The sequence below is a fragment of the Hyperolius riggenbachi genome, chromosome 8 (assembly GCF_040937935.1).
Source record: "Hyperolius riggenbachi isolate aHypRig1 chromosome 8, aHypRig1.pri, whole genome shotgun sequence".
In the NCBI taxonomy this organism is placed as follows: Eukaryota; Metazoa; Chordata; class Amphibia; order Anura; family Hyperoliidae; genus Hyperolius; species Hyperolius riggenbachi.
The window spans coordinates 248194211-248211753 of record NC_090653.1 but is presented as its reverse complement, the minus strand read 5'-3'; the positions used below and the strand labels follow the sequence as shown (position 1 = coordinate 248211753).

Genomic DNA, 17543 nt, shown 5'->3' with positions numbered 1-17543 from the left:
GGCGAATCCACCGGCCACCTCCCAATTTTTTAAGCTCTTTTATCTATTTTTATACTTCTGGCGCCTCTGTAATTTTGCTTGCATATTTTGTCCACCCCTGGTGGAGGGGATTTGGCCCCTTTTTCCGATCTACAGAGAGCGACTCCTTAACCCTGAGTGGGGACAGGTCTAATCTCCCCACCTGCCTATACAGTGGTTGCCTGGAGGGTAACCCACCTTTGTGAGTATACTTCTTATTATACTGTTGAATATTTCAACCTTACAATACTGCACCATAGTGGGCTCTCGGTGTCTCCCCCCCCCCCCCTACTCCTTGCAATCATGTATAAAAGATTTCACACGTGCTTCACCCCTCCTCTGGAATCCCCTGCCACAACACTTCTGTCTTCAAACGCTCCATTAAAACTCACTTTATCCGATAAGCATACGCTCTACATTAGCCCATTCCCCCTTTGAACTCTGGCAAAGTTGCACTGCTTACTAGTACATAACCTAAAATCAAACTGCCTCTAGGTAAGATTATTGTATACTACCCCACCTCTTGTTCACCCCCCTTCCTTTAGATTGTAAGCTTGCAAGGGAAGGGCTCTCTCACGCTTTTGTGTCATTGAATTTGTTACACATTTTATTCATCATGCTACTTTTGTCACTGTAATTACTAATTCTGTATTTTGTACCAATTCTGTATTTTGTATATAGGCATATACCACTGTCTGTATTATTTTGTACCCTATGTTTGTTTCTTACTTTGTACAGCACCACGGAATATGTGGGCGCTTTATAAATCAATAATAATAATAATAATTTCTACAGAAGTTGTAAAGGGTGCAGTTAATTTTTTGTACACTGGTTCTGTATTTTAACTTAGTCTTTGTTAAATAAATAATGATATGTTGCAATATATAGTATTTTGCTGTTCATGAGAGGGTCTAGTTTTCTCATGTTAAGACCTGGGGAGGACCAGATTGTTTTTAAGACCTGAAGACCAGATTGTCCTCAAAAGCAAAACCTTAAAATTGAGAGAGGAAGTGCTTTCTTTTTCTCATGACTGTAATATTCATAAGCTGTTTCCACACTGCCCTCCTTAATTCATGCAGTTTGTGCAGTGATATCACAAACCAATATGAGCATAACATGTTACTTACCAAGCAATATATTATGGCAACCGCAGCCGAATTACTTACAAATCTGCTCACGTTTACCATCATACGGCTGATGCTAAGTGTCCATGAATCTCCCATCCATTCTGGCTCTATATTCAGTTCAGAGTGTGTAATCAAAAGCACAGGCTCTCCAGTTAAATTTAACAAGGAGGGTAAAGGATGGCACAGTTTTTTTAATACTTTCTTCTCTGTAACTCAAGGCTCAAACCTCAGACCCATGCTTTTTCAGCAACAATGCAAGCTGTAGTTCTGTGTGTACAGATAATGCAGAGCCTCTCAGGCAACAACTGCAGGATCAAATTAAAACCATTACATGTAATAGATGGCCGCTGGACTGCAGCATGTCCAAAGTAAAGTCTTAACAATCTCATTTCTATGACAGAAATATGTAATACCTTTTAAGGGTTCATTTAAACTTGGTCTTTTACTGTCTAGAAGTCTAAAAGGCAGGGTTTTTTTATTGATTTGCTGAAGCAGATTATAAGAAAGCAAAAAAGTTACTGAAAAATGAATTGCAATAACTGATGAGATAATTTGATTTCCTCATTTCACCCATCTTGAAGTTCTGCTTCAGCCAATGCAATACGTCACCTGTGTCATTTGCTGATTGTGTGTAGATGAAGGAGACACCTACCTGTGGAGCGAGTTCCCCTTTAGAAATGATCTGGGCTATTAGTTCCCACTTGCGGTCGCTACTCGCATGGTGAATAAGCTGTTTGCGCAGAATTTCCCCCACAGATATGCAGACAAAGCCAAAATGAGTGGCCATCTTTGTGCTCTGAGTTCCTTTGCCACTGCCTGGACCACCTGTGACACCAAAGGAGACAAAGATATCGGCACAATGAGGAGTGATGGTGTGCAAAGTAAAGTACAGCAAAGTCCTGGTTATCTGGAACTCAGGCAACCGGAAGTCTCAACTAACCGGCATGCTTGAGGGGGATAACAGTGACAGAACGTATTAGGATTTGCAGGGCTTAAATTACTTACCCATCTTCTGGATGCCATCTTCTACGCATCCTACAGCTCCCAGCGGTTTTCTAGCATCCATGCACAGCTCCTGGTTGGGAGCCATACAGCGAGGACATCGGAAAGCCACTGGGAGCTACAGGATGTGTAGATGACGGCGCCTGGAGGATCGGTAAGTAGGTTCTGCTACATGGGGGGGGGAGGTTTGTGCTATTTTTGGCAGGTTGCTCAAGCAACTGGAGGTGTGTTTAGCTTACATGGACAACAAAGGGATGATTTGCATATTCAGCAGTGATGCATTGTGGGAGACCTCATATGCTCACTCCAATCTGAATAGTCGCAAATACCTTCTGTAGGCAAACTTGTTTTGCATAGTATTTTAGAAAGGCTTTTTGGTCCATTTTAGCCCCTTACACACTCCTAGGAGTTTGGTTTCATTATGAGCTTTCTGGGCAATCTGTAAATCTAAGTGCAGATAAAAAAGAAAGAGAAAGCTGTGCTTCTGTGTTCTCTGGCAGAATCCTTCAGAGAAACAGAGAGAGCAGAGGGAGAGGCTTCACTCCTCCTTCATTTGCATTGCTGCACCCCCTCCCCTTTTCCAGCCTGGTTACTGACCAGAAGTCTGTGTTGCTGGAGATGGTACCTATGAGTCATTTAATGAACACTAGCCAATACGACAGGCAGGAACCAATAAGGTGAACTGACTTAAAAGGACACTTGACCAGCGGAAAAGCTGCCTTAGGTAAACACAGAGGTATGTTCATGTTGTAACCACAGACCTCTGTGCATTGACCCTAACAAGCCTGCCTCTTCCTGTCTAGAAATTTGACTTTAACCAAAAGTCTAATTACTCAAGGATTGATTACATGGACCGAGGGAAAAGACTAAGAGGTGAGGAATGGACCAAGCGCAGAGGTATGTGGATGCAGCATATGCTGTACCTCTGTGCTTACCTTAGTTAGCTTTGCCTTGGGTCAGGTGTCCATTAACTCTTATATGGCTGACTTGCTAAGACCAGCATATGTATATTTTACGTTAGATATATAAATACTGGCTTCTGAAGGATTTCAGTTTTTCTCATACATAATAAAATGACTAGTAAATGGCCTTTCATCTATGGTGCCATGGGGATCCCAGGTTCCTATTTTCAAAGCACAAAGACTGACTATGCAATTACAGCAGACTGTCCTTCCCAGTTAGCATTCCCAGTCAAGGAATCCATTCAAGTTAGCTGCTTAACTCACCAATGACAAAGATGATTTTGGGTCTGGCTTTATTGGGATCGAAGACATCATATTCCTGAATGAGCCCTGAAGATTCAGTCATGTCTGAGTCGCTGTCGATAGAAAACTGGGACTGGATGGGGATGGGAGGGAGACGCTCGTAGCGCCGCATGTGTTGGGAACCATCTGAAAAAAAGAAATGACGGATATGTGATTTTCACAAAAAAAGTCCATGTGATGACGGAGAACATTTATTCCATTTACACTGACACCTGTCACAACAGAAACACAATCATGCAGCTTATAAACACATCACTGGCATTCTGCAAATGATGCAGACAGGCTGGTGTTCACGGATTAGACAAGACAAGACAAATAACATTTATATCGCGCTTTTCTCCTGGCGGACTCAAAGCGCCAGAGCAGCAGCCACTAGGACGCGCTCTATAGGCAGTAGCAGTGTTAGGAAGACTTGCCTAAGGTCTCCTACTGAATAGGTGCTGGCTTACTGAACAGGCAGAGCCGAGATTTGAACCCTGGTCTCCTGTGTCAAAGGCAGAGCCCTTAACCATTATATCATCCAGCTCAGGCATGACCACTTGAAGTGTTTACACCCCAGCACTGGTAAGTTTTGTTGCTTAATGCTTCTCAGTCCCCAAACCATCGATCATACTTACATATGGCATCAACTTTGGTGGGTCACATGATCCCCTCCTCCAACCTTCACATGAGGCTCCTCCCCACGCCAACTTTAGGGACTGGAGTATGTACATGGTCCCCTGCCTACCTCCAGATCTGAATTGCAGGGAAGCAGCCCCTGGCCCTGCCCCTCCCACAATACACTACAATGTCCCATGGCACGTGGCTCCTCCCCACACCAGCTCTAAGGCCTGGAGGCTAGTCTGCCTCTTGCCTACGTTGAACCTCACCTACAGAGAAGTTGCCCCTTCAATAGAATAAAGAGGAGCCTGCATGACATGAGCATCACCCCCCTCCTAGAAGGCACAGTGTGCTACAATGCTGCAGCCTCCACAATACACCGACATCCAGAACAGAGAAGAATAAATTACATCACCGTCGGACATTTCATTTCGATTTCAAGGGTATGAAGATTTTTCATGGGTAAGGGGAGGGTTACTGCCCATGCTACCTTTTGGTTGCTACTCACCGGACTTGTGTGTGTTTTTCTTTCCCTGGCCTCCGTTGATAGGAGGAAGTGTACGACTTAGAAATGTGTCCCACTGCACTTTTTCAGGTCCTCCCAAGTCTCGTACTCTTTGCAGACACAGCTCCAGGTAATTGATGGGGTCCTCTGGACGATAGTACATGAGGCCAGTAAGTAGGCTCTGTGGAGCACAGATAGTTACATATTACAAAACACAATCATGTGAGGTGTGCAGTGTGCATCGTGCGTCTGAGTCTGAAAGTGTGTACTTATATTTAAGTGTTGTTAAAATGTCTTATGATAAGGCTCTGATCAAAAATGCAATATGCTTTCATTACTAATTTTAGCCCTGTTTTAAAATATTGACATGTCCCTGCCACTGGTTCTATTGAAGCAAATCTGAACTAAAATGTATAATGCTGATCAAAAATCTAATACATACATTTCCTACAATTTGTGGCAAGTTTATAACTATAGTCCCTCAGGATGTCTCGTAGCTCTTCTTGTGCTACCACAGCACTGGGGGTCACCATATTGCTTTCCTTAACCAGGAGGGGATGGACTTTCTGATCTTTCAGCTGCTACTTCACCCGGCAGCACTAGAACTCACATTATCACAGCACCAGCTGGGATCTTAAGATAGTTTCCATTCACAATGTGCAGGCTGAGAACTCGCTGAGTTACATGAGGGGGCAGAAGGGTCCGCCCACTCATCTCAAGGAGATTTCAATATCCCCATATGTAAAGGATTGGCAGTTTAGCATATAAAAGCAATGCAAAGCAATAAGACTTAAAGAGGAATTGTAGTGATTATAACATAATGAATCGCCGGCGTTCAGCAAAATGCTGCTGCTAATGGATACATTCTCACTGCAGCAAGTGCGATTTGAATCAATTGCAAACGTGCTGCATGCAGCATTGTGGTCGATTGCATTGAGATTCTCGTTTATCGGAAATCACAAGCACAAATCGTGGCAAAAACGCAAGATTTTGTGAGCCAAATTGCAAACGTGAACATGATTGCGATACGCTTTAAATGTGAACTAGTGAACTACCCCTTAGGCCTCGTTCACATCTGCTGCGCTGAAAAACGCGTTAAAGCGCGTCGTAAAAACCGTATGCACTTGTGCGCGCTTTAGTGCGCGTTTCTGTGCGTTGTGCTGCGCTTCTTTAAAGCACGTTTTGCTTACTGTAGCAGCAGCAGTTGTCAATAAAACTTTGTTTTTGTATATAAATGTATTTTTTTCTCCAATTAGGGGTAAAAAACGCATGCGCTTCTATGCGCTTCTATGCGCTAAAAAAGCTGACCCATTCACTTGCATTGCTGTGCGTTTTACAGCTCATCGCACAGAAATGCATGCAACACTACGTTTTTGTAACGCTGCTCAGCGCGGCGCATAGATGTGAACCAGCTACATTTAGTTACATGGAAAAATCAATACCTTGCTGATCGCACAGGGCAGTGCGCTGTGGAAAGCGCACAGAAACGTCCCTGATGGGAACAAGGCCTTATAGATTATTTAGTCAGTGTTTGCCATCGTAAAATCGTTTCCCACCCCAATTTGCATTCTGAAATTGGTAACATCTTTAGTCCTGCCAGGTGCATAGGACTCTTAGTAATGGAACATTCCATAGAGGAAGATATTGCTTGCTTGGCAGTTGGAAAGAGCCATTATTCCCACAATGCAATGAAGTTTACACATAGGCACTGTCAGGGCCATTAGGGTCCTGACATCACACTGTGGGAGGGGTTTCACCACAATATCAGCCATACAGCCCCCCCCCCCCCCCCCCCGATGATCAATTTGGGAGAAGGAAAAGATTTATCATGGGAAACAGGGTAGCAGCTACCAATTAGGATAAAGCTCAAACCTGGGTTAAAGGATACCCTAAGTGACATGTGACATGATGAGATAGACATGTGTATGTACAGTACCTAGCACACAAATATCTATGCTGTGTTTCTTTTTTTCTTTCTCTGCCTGAAAGAGTTAAATATCAGGTACTGTATGTAAGTGGCTGACTCAGACTGACTCAGACGGGAAGTGACTACCGTGTGACCCTTACTGATAAGAAATTCCAACTATAAAACACTTTCCTAGCAGAAAATGGCTTCTGAGAGCAAGAAAGAGGTAAAAGGGGAAATTTCTTATCAGTGAGGGTCACACTGTAGTCACTTCCTGTCTGAGTCAGCCACTTACATACCTGATATTTAACTCTTTCAGGCAGAGAAAGAAAAAAAGGAACACAGCATAGTTATTTGTGTGCTAAGCACTGTACATACTCATCATCTCATCATGTCACATGTCACTTACGGTATCCTTTAAAGTTCCTCATTAAGTCTCGTACACAGAGGAAGAAAAAATAGTTAAAATAAACAACTAATCCCAAGGAGACCTGGGGAATTAATAAAAAAATATACATACCTGGGGCTTCCTACACCCCCCTCCAGGCTTATCAACCCCACGCCACCCTCCTCCGCCTCCTGGTTTGTTTGCAACTAACCCCGGAAAGTCCTCCGGTCCGGGGACAACTGGGCATGCTCCGACTGCCCATATAATAATGGGTCTGTTCACATTATTCTAACTCGCTGCTTGCAGGCTTTGTAGTAAAGTCTATGTCCAGTCTCCAATGCAGTTCACACTCACATTATAACGCCTGCGCTATGCAGCTGACCATTGTGAACCTAGCCTGAATATTTAACATTCCTATCTATAAAGTGCATATAGTTACAGTATAAAGCAGTGTTGCTGGCCACTTGTTAGTGATCACTGCAGGGATTGTCAGCCTTCTATCAGGCTGGAGCGCCACCTCTGGGCAGCGCAGCCGCCGTTCAGGGCAATTCAGAACAGGACAACTCTCTCTGACCCCCAGGTTATTCATTCTACCACTATCTATCACAGTGACACACTTATATTAACTACCATATTATGTATACCTTCCCTTTTACATTTTGATATTACTACATATTCATTTCTTTCAAGTCAAAGAACAGCACAGGCACAGGATGACTCCAGCGGGCTGCAAGAAGCCCCAGGTAAGTTAAACTGATTTTTTTTTTATTTTGACTTTAGATTTACTTTAATCAGCAGAAATATACGATCAAACACGCGCCATCCGACCACACACACGCCATCCCCCAACACATAACCAATCACGCTCACCAACCAATCATTGCCGTGGCCAATCACAGCAGAGCAAGGCAGAACATGTGCGGGGCAGACAGACACAGCGCTGTCGCCAATCAGAGTGGGGTGGGCCCCAAGGGTGCGTGTCTGGGACAGAAAGACATACAGACACATAGCTTTGTACAGTGGGATGCAAAAGTTTGGGCAACCTTGTTAATCGTCATGATTTTCCTGTATAAATCGTTGGTTGTCATAATAAAAAATGTCAGTTAAATATATCATATAGGAGACACACACAGTGATATTTAAGAAGTTAAATTACGTTTATTGGATTTACAGAAAGTGCATAATAATTGTTTAAGTAAAATTAGGCAGGTGCATAAATTTTATTGATTCCAAAACCTTTATAACTAATTATTGGAACTCAAATTGGATTGGTAAGCTCAGTGACCCCTGATCTACATACACAGGTGAATCAAATTATGAGAAAGAGTACGTAAGTGCGTCAATTGTAAGTTTCCCTCCTTTTTTAATTTTCTCTGAAGAGTAGCAACATGGGGGTATCAAAATAACTCTCAAATGACCTGGAGACAAAGATTGTTCACCATCATGGTTTAGGCAAAGCATACAGAAAGCTGTCTCAGAGATTTCAGCTGTCTGTTTATACAGTTAGAAACATATTAAGGAAATGGAAGACCACAAGCTCAGTTCAACGTAAGGCTCGAAGTGGCAGACCAAGAAAAATCTCGGATAGACAGAAGCGTCGAATGGTGAGAACAGTCAGTCAACCCACAGACCAGCACCAAAGACCTACAACATCATCTTGCTGCAGATGGAGGAAGCCTTTTCTCCTTCCAAAGCACAAACAGAGCCACTTGAGGTATGCTAAAGCACATTTGGACAAGCCAGCTTCATTTTGGAATAAGATGCTGTGGACTGATGAAATTAAAATGTAGTTATTTGGGCATGACAAGGGGTGTTATGCATGGAGGAAAAATAACACAGCATTCCAAGAAAAAAACCTGCGACCTACAGTAAAATAGGGTGGTGGTTCCATCACGCTGTAGGGCTGTGTGGCCAGTGCAGGGACTGGGAATCTTGTCAAAGTTGAGGGACGCATGGATTCCACTCCGTATCAGCAGATTCTGGAGACCAATGTCCAGGAATCAGTGACAAAGCTGAAGCTGCGCCGGGGCTGGATCTTTAAAGAGAGTCTGAAGCGAGAATAAATCTCGCTTCAGACCTCTTAGATAGCAGGGGCATGTGTGCCCCTGCTAAAACGCCGCTATCCCGCGGCTTAACGGGGGTCCCTTCACCCCCAAATCCCCCTCGGTGCAGCGGGGGAGCGCTTCCTGGTTGGGGCAGGGCTAACCGCCGCAGCCCTGCCCCACGCGCCTCTGTCAGCGTGCATCTCCGCCTCTCCCCCGCCCCTCTCAGTCTTCCTTCACTGAGGGGGGCAGGAGAGAGGCGGCGATGCGCCGCTGATAGATGCGACTGGAGGCAGGGCTGCAGCCGTTAGCCCTGCCTCCAGGAGCGACCAAGTCTGCGACCAAGTGTTGCAGTGGGGGGTTTGGGGGTGAAGGGACCCCCGTTTAGCGGCGCGATAGCGGCGGTTTAGCAGGGGCACACATGCCCCTGCTAACTATGAGCTCTGAAGCGAGATTTATTCTCGCTTCAGAGTCTCTTTAAACAAGGCAGCGACCCTAAACACTGCTGAAAATCCACTAAGGCATTCATGCAGAGGAACAAGTACAACATTCTGGAATGGCCATCTCAGTCCCCAGACCTGAATATAATTGAAAATCTGTGGTGTGAGTTAAAGAGAGCTGTCCATGCTCAGAAGCCATCAAACCAGAATCAGTAGAGTGTTGTACCGTGTTAGCCATGAGTAAAAGCAAGAAGTTTTGAATCAGGATGATACCATTTATTTATTTAACGCATCTAATTACATTTATGTTTGCTAAAGAATGTTTCTCCTCTGTATGTCAGTGTATATAAGCTGTGTTTTTCAGTTTTGGTCAGGAACCAGTCCGACGAAGGCTTTTTATAAGTCGAAAGCTCACTGTTTATCCATCTCTAAGTTAGCCAATAAATGGTATCATCCTGATTCAAAACTTCTTGATCAAACCAGAATGAACTAGAGATGTTTTGTAAAGAGGAATGATCCAAAATACCTTTAAACTGAATCCAGACTCTCATTGGAACCTACAGGAAGCATTTAGAGGCTGTAATTTCTGCAAAAGAAGGATCTACTAAATATTGATTTCATTTCTTTTTTGTGGTGCCCAAATTTATGCACCTGCCTAATTTTGTTTAAATAATTATTGCACACTTTCTGTAAATCCAATAAACTTTATTTCACTTCTTAAATATCACTGTTTCTGTCTCCTATATGATACTGTATATTTAACTGTCATTTTTTATCGTAACAACCAACGATTTATACAAGAAAATCATGACGATTAACAAGGTTGCCCAAACTTTCGCTTCCCACTGTATATCGGGAGTGGATATGATAATAAGATTATATTCATCACCGGGATAACTTGCTAATGCACCTAAGTGTAGCACTTTTTATTTTAAAGGGGAATGCCGCTTATTTTTGCAATGCGTGTATTATTTGGTCTGGTATGTCAATAAAGCATCCACTCTGCAGTCTTTTCAGCTGTCTTGCAGGTATAGCTGGTGAATAAGTAATAAATGGCTCATGTGCCCAGACTTTTATACAGGGGAACTCACACTAGCACTTACAAATGTTATGAATGGGATTTTGCCTGCATTGCAGTAGCTTGACAAGGACTGTTGCTCAGTGCGGCTTTAGTAAGTCAGGCCCTATGTGTCAGGTCTGACTCACTGAAAACAATGTATGACTTCAGCGGATGATATATTCCCTCAAACAGGGAGGCAGAGCCATCACTGTGATACATAAATGCTCCCTGTAGTGGCTACAAAACTAATCTGCATAATTACATTATTATGACAAATGCTAATATCTATATCTGGCTGTATGTATGGCAGCCAGACCCTGTGGGAATTAATAAGGTGCTAGATAGAGAGGTATCTGGAACAATGCACATAACTCCCAACTGTCCCTCTTCTGGAGCAGGGGTGCAGCTAAGGTTTTTGTGGCCCCAAGCGGACTGTAGGAAGTGGCCCTAGGCGAAAAATGGGTGTGGCTATCCCGCATAAGTGGGCGTGGCCATGACATGTGGGTGGAGCTGGAGGGCGGATTGGGGCGGGGCTGTTTGCGGGGAAAATGGATGTGGGGGGTGATTGAGGCGCGCGCCGCGCTGAAAGATGGATTTGGCCATGACATTGTATGGGCGGAGCTTAACCGTAGCACAGCAAATATAGCCAACTATGACCATTAAATAATAAATGCAGCAACAGTTACCACAGACACCAGAAAATAAAAACGCAATTTGTGCAACATTTCAGCAGAAAACCAATTTGTGCAACATTTCAACAGAAAACAAACAGAATTTGGGCCACATTTCAGCAGAAATCAAACGCAATTTGGGCCACATTTCAGCAGAAATCAAACGCAATTTGGGCCACATTTCAGCAGAAATCAAACGCAATTATGGCACATTTTCAGCAGAAATCAAACGCAATTAGGGCCACATTTCAGCAGAAATCAAACGCAATTTGGGCACATTTTCAGCAGAAATCAAACGAAATTAGGGCACATTTTCAGCAGAAATCAAACGCAATTAGGGCCACATTTCAGCAAAAATCAAACGCAATTTGGGCACATTTTCAGCAGAAATCAAACGAAATTAGGGCACATTTTCAGCAGAAATCAAACGCAATTTGGGCACATTTTCAGCAGAAATCAAACGCAATTTGGGCCACATTTCAGCAGAAATCAAACGCAATTTGGGCACATTTTCAGCAGAAATCAAACGCAATTTGGGCACATTTTCAGCAGAAATCAAACGCAATTAGGGCCACATTTCAGCAGAAATCAAACGCAATTTGGGCACATTTTCAGCAGAAATCAAACGCAATTAGGGCACATTTTCAGCAGAAATCAAACGCAATTAGGGCACATTTTCAGCAGAAATCAAATGCAATTAGGGCACAGTTCAGCAGAAATCAAACGCAATTAGGGCACAGTTCAGCAGAAATCAAACGCAATTAGGGCACATTTTCAGCAGATATCAAACGCAATTAGGGCACATTTTCAGCAGAAATCAAACACAATTAGGGAACAGTTCAGCAGAAATCAAACGCAATTAGGGCACAGTTCAGCAGAAATCAAACGCAATTAGGGCACAGTTCAGCAGAAATCAAACACAATTAGGGCACAGTTCAGCAGAAATCAAACACAATTAGGGCACAGTTCAGCAGAAATCAAACACAATTAGGGCACAGTTCAGCAGAAATCAAACACAATTAGGGCACAGTTCAGCAGAAATCAAACACAATTAGGGAACAGTTCAGCAGATATCAAACGCAATTAGGGCACATTTTCAGAGCTGCAAAAAGAAAAGAATTTACTCACCTGGCACTGGCAGAAGTCTTCTCTCCCCGTCTCCTCTCCTGGCCGGCTCCTCAGGCGCGCAGTTCCCACGGAGCTCCCATCCCTCCTCCAATCTCCCGCGCTGATAGAATCAGGGCTACGGGAAGATGGCCACCCGAAGCCCTGTACTGGAGGCATAAATAGTGTCCAGAGCAGGGCTTCGGCGGCGGCCATCTTCCCGTAGCCCTGCCCTACTCTGCTCTGCCAGCCCCGCGGGGCTGCGGGAAAACAGTGACGTCACGCCGACGTCACTGAGCCGCCGAGGCCCCTACGATCTTGAGGCCCCAAGCGGCCGCTTGGTTCGCTTTATGCCTCGCGGCGCCCCTGTTCTGGAGGGACTGTCCCTCTTTGGGAACCCTGTCTGTCACAGGAGCCCTAGTGGTCAGACCGCAAATTGTCTTACAATCGGTTTCAGCACACAGACCATGCAAGCTTTGGTCGCGATCTTTGTGCAGAAACAGATGGAAATTTGGGCAGCCGCCCGACCAGAAGGGAGCCTGTGAGGTACGGTAATTACAACTTACACACTATTTCAGGGTATCTGCCACCACCACTGGTATGGGCCAGTGGACCCGACTGACTGACTAGTCCTGCAAATAAAAACGGTTAAAACACGCTGTATCCTGTCTAGGTAACAGCAATACAACAGTAGCGTCTCTCCAGAAGTCTGGTTCAGTTTGTGCGGCTGAGAAGCAGGGTAGCGGAACAGTGAATGACTTTGATAAAGTCTTTTATTCACTGGCAATATAAATAATTAATATATACAGACAATTATTAAAATCAACAATTATTGAGACAATAATAGCGCAGTATGAAAAGAAAAGGGAAAAAATACTTAGTTTCATAGAAAAATGTCCTTTTGTGGGAAGAATCATAAAGTCCTTGGTAAAATCCTTTGTTTCAGCTCAATTTAAAATCCAAGCAAAATGGTTTCAAGTTCCGCAAAGTTCTTTGTTTCAGAGCAAAATTCAAAGTTCAGCAAGATGGCCGCCAACCATGTGTCCGGTGGCTGGCAGCAGACCGTTCTCATACAGATGGAATGTGGAGGACTGAGGGAAGAGCCCCTCGCAGATTCTTTTGATGAAGCTGGTTTGGGGGTGTGGCAGTGCCGGCCCCCTCTGAATTACCAACCAATGACAGTTCATTTCCTCTGAGAGATTTTAGGTTTTAAACTTATAAACTGCCGTAACTCACAAACGGTACACGTCATATTTAGGGGGATAACAGATTCATACTTGTCGGAAAATACAGATTAATATGACATCAGACATGGCTAGTGCAGCGGACCCAGTTCTTGAGACGGGTCATACCTCAATAACCGGACGGGCTATCACAACGAATTTCATATCAGCACGATGGCCAGATCTTACCGAATAAGACTATATGAATTCCATAGCTGTGCGATGTATGGTTGCCATATAATCGACAAGAAACCATACCTCATATGCATTCAGATGGCCCGTGATCGGTGCCGGATAGTCTGGAGTGAAAGCAGGTTTTGAATAGCCCCCTGCTGGGATTAGCTTCCTTGGCTCTGAAAAGACTCCTGGTTTGTTAATTAACATCTGAGTGTTACACCTCTGGCTTAATTAGCAAGTCACAGGGCCAGGTTGCCTGCCAGCTGGTAAAGGGGGGGGGACTGCCTTTTTTAAAAACCAGGAATGTCAGTCTCTGATTGCTTGCCCGACTACAATCAATGGCAATCGGCGCAATAAACTGATTGCGTTCTCGTTTCTCACGGCTTTCCCGTGACACTGTCCTTCTTGTTTTCTTATTTGTCCCTCTTTCAGGACTCATATACAGATCTATGGAAATATATGTATTTTTCTACAGAATAATGCGTTGTATTGATATATTGTATATAATGGCATATAAGCCTAATTTTTCAGCACCAAAAATATGCTGAAAAGTTACCCCCTCAGCTTATATGCGGGTCAGTGGAGCAGAACGGATGGTGAAGCAGGTTTTGTTACTGGCTGAGGTGTGTAAGGATTGTGCACTAGTAATCCTGCTCTTGCCTGGTTCCCTGCTGTGTCTGTGCTCCCATCCCCTGCAACATAGTGTGCAGAGTGCACTGCTCAGGACTACCTGTGTCCCCTGGCTTGTGGATTGGAGCGCAAGCAACGTGCCTGTGGTGCAATGATTGGGAACACAGCTGTATCATCCTTGGGGCACATATGGCTATGGGGAGAGGGGCTGAGTTGCACTGGGGGCACATCAGGCTACTGTGGAGAGGGCTATAGTGGGCAGGGGGGTTATACGAGAGTCAATCACTTTTCCTGGTTTCTGAGGGGAAAGTGGGTACCTCAGCTTATACCCGGGTCGGCTTATATGCGAGTATATACAGCATTTCTTATTTTCACATTGGGTCATCAAAAAGGTTCCATTCATCCACTCACTGTACACTTTTCCCACAGCAGCCTGTGAGCAGTTCATAAACTCCGCCACTTCTGAAATGTTAAAGCCCTTGTCCTGAAGATTGCTATATACAGCGGCTGCTATATTATCTAGTTACTGACATCCCACCTTATTTACCCATTTGTTCATTGGCTGTACATCCCAAGCAACAGACATAAGTGGTGGTCATAATAATATGCTTCAACCATGTGTAGACACACAGCTTGTATATACATATAGAGACTGCAGGACAACATTCATTAGCCATTTCATCAACTATCTGATTAACACATTGGATCTGAATTCTGCAGCAGACTAACAAGCAACACCCAATATCCCCCAATATGTGGCCTTTAACTAGTTGCTGCAAAACAGACGTTTTAAAACATCCTGTTTTTGCACTTTTCAGTGCAAAACATACATTTTAAAACGATCGGTTTTGCAGTGCAGCCGAAGTACACCCACGGGAGCCGCGGGGGGAGGCTGTGCAAGTACACATGCGCACACATACTTGCACGCGTGTGTCCACTTCCCAACGCCAATGGGCTGGCAGGAAGTGGCTAAAGGATGCACAAATTGAAATGTGACATGATGAGATAGACATGTGTATGTACAGTGCCAACCAAGCACACAAATAACTATGGGCTCGATTCAGTAAACGGTGCTAACCCAGTTAGTACGCCTAAAGGCTTTGGGTGTGCTAACTAGAGTGCTAAGAAGTTAGCACATACAAACTACTTAGCACTGTAGTTAGCACATGCAAACTTAGCACTGTAGTTAGTACATGCAAACTACTTAGCACCGTAGTTAGCACATGCAAACTACTACTTAGCACCTGTGAGAGATCGCGGAAAAGCCGCCACATGTGCTACTGAGCAGGCGGCTGATTCCGCGTCCAGTGCGGCGGTTTGCACGCGGAAGCGTGTGTTTGGTAGCAGGGCAGAACGCGGAAAAGCCGGCGCATGCAACAACAGTGGGGCGGCTGGTTCCGCGTCCAGCGCGGCGGTTTGCACGCAGCAGCGTGTGTCTGGTGTGGCTGAGTCTGTTGGTACACATAGACTTAGGAATACACGCGAGAGGCAGAATTCTTATACTAAGCAGGAAGAGTCAGCTGACCACGCTGATCAGCTGACTCCTGAGCGGGATACTATTGGTTGAGCAATTGGGGGTGGTGCTGGAGAGCACTACTCCATATATAGTTCCTGCTGGTTCCTGCTGGTCACTTGCAAGTTGTCTGTTGCGATCACTACGTGGAAGCACTCAGACCTAGTCAGATCCTCAGTGTGTTTGAACCAGGTGGACCTGGGAATACACACTTAGCCAGATTATTTGAATTGTATTCTGTTTATGCTTAAGCTAGTTCCAGGGTGTAGAGACCAAGGACCTCACACCCAGCTTAGGGAACTGTGTTATCATCTGTGTTATACTTCAGACTAGTTCCAGGGTGTAGAGACCAAGGACCTCACACCCAGCTTAGGGAACTGTGTTATCATCTGTGTTATACTTCAGACTAGTTCCAGGTTGCTGAGACTACGGACCTCGCACCCAGTCTAGGGAATACTGTATTATCATCTGTGTATTCTTCAGACTAGTTCCGGGGTGCTGAGACCTATGACCTCGCACCCAGAATAGGCATTGTTTGATATATGTTATGACTTATAGCTTTTCTGACTACTCCTCTGTCTTCTGATTCGGTACCTCGTATATCTGATAGTCCGTTGCCAGACCCTGCTTGACTTGGATACCGAATCAGCCTTCTGTCTTTGTACTTTATCTGTCAGTGTGTTGCCGACCCGGCGTGCCCGACCTCGAGAGCTATCTCTCCCCTTAAAGAGATAGTCTCCAGATCAGATAGTGACATCCATCTTAGGTGTCATTCACTCCTAGGTCCTTCCCGTCTCCAGCCTGACTCCTCCCCCCGGAGAGCCTCAGGCTGCTGGAAGGTTCCTGTTCTCCCAGAGCTGTGTCTCTATATTGTATACCACCTGCTCAGCAGGTACATTACTCAAAGTATTACTGTTACACAAAACACTCAATTATCCTTAGGTGTCCAGTGGTTAGAAATATATCAGATCATCAATAATCAGGTATATATCTGCATTCTTGGTGATACTGCAGATCACCAATAATCAGATTCTCTCTGCGTGCTGACACCAATCGTTAATTGTTAACAATACCTCTCATCTTCCACAGTGATCATTGATGCTGAAGCTATATACTTTGTTGGATTTAATAATTGATGTCAGACTGTTTTACAGACTATTGGAAAAGTTAGCACTGCTACACTGCATATTCTGTCATATGTTCCTTTTCTTTGTTGAATAAACACCGATTTTTTTAAAAAAAAACTAGGGTGCTAAGTAGTTTACATGTGCTAACTACGGTGCTAAGTAGTTTACTTGTGCAAACTACGGTGCTAAGTAGTTTGCATGTGCTAACTACTTAGCACCCTAGTTAGCACGTGCAAAGCATGTTAGCACATGCAAAGTGGCTTTTCACTGGCATGCTAACACTTAGCACCCTTTTCTGAATCAAGCCCTATAAAATGTTCCTTTTTTTCTTTCTCTGCCTGAAAGAGTTAAAAATCAGGAATGCAAGTGACAGTTTCTGTCTGGATCAGTACCGGGTCAGCCTATAGTGTAGCCCTCACTGATAAGGAATTACGGCCATAAAACACTTTCCTGCAGAAAATGGCTTCTGAGAGCAGGAAAGCGATAAAAAGAGTCAACAGTTCATAGATTTTAGCTCTGTCCTACTTCAATGCATGAGTCAATGAGCAGAGACAATGAAACAGTAAAAACTTAAAAAAGAAGATTTAAAAATAAAATCATGGGATATCTAAAAAAAAAAGTCATTTTTAGGAGTAGGAGGAAAGATACAATTGTTTATCTCATTAGTTTATGTTCACCTTGTGCTTCCTTTAATACATTGTTGAGCAATTATATTTGCTGGTAAATATTCACTGATTACGGTATA

At 44.1% G+C, this 17543-nt stretch overlaps 1 protein-coding gene across 3 annotated transcripts in view; it reads right to left on the bottom strand.

The window, feature by feature from the left end:
- AK1 (adenylate kinase 1) overlaps positions 1 to 17543 on the bottom strand; it is a 190756-nt gene that overhangs the window by 121923 nt on the left and 51290 nt on the right. For all 3 annotated transcript variants that reach the window (XM_068248544.1, XM_068248543.1, XM_068248545.1), the window contains exons 2-4: positions 4521 to 4698; positions 3374 to 3538; positions 1798 to 1970 (exon numbers count right to left, since the gene is read on the bottom strand). In XM_068248544.1, coding sequence (XP_068104645.1) covers positions 1798 to 1970; positions 3374 to 3538; positions 4521 to 4680 — 498 coding nt within the window. In that variant the 5' untranslated portion in view covers positions 4681 to 4698. The remainder of the gene's footprint in view (positions 1 to 1797; positions 1971 to 3373; positions 3539 to 4520; positions 4699 to 17543) is intronic.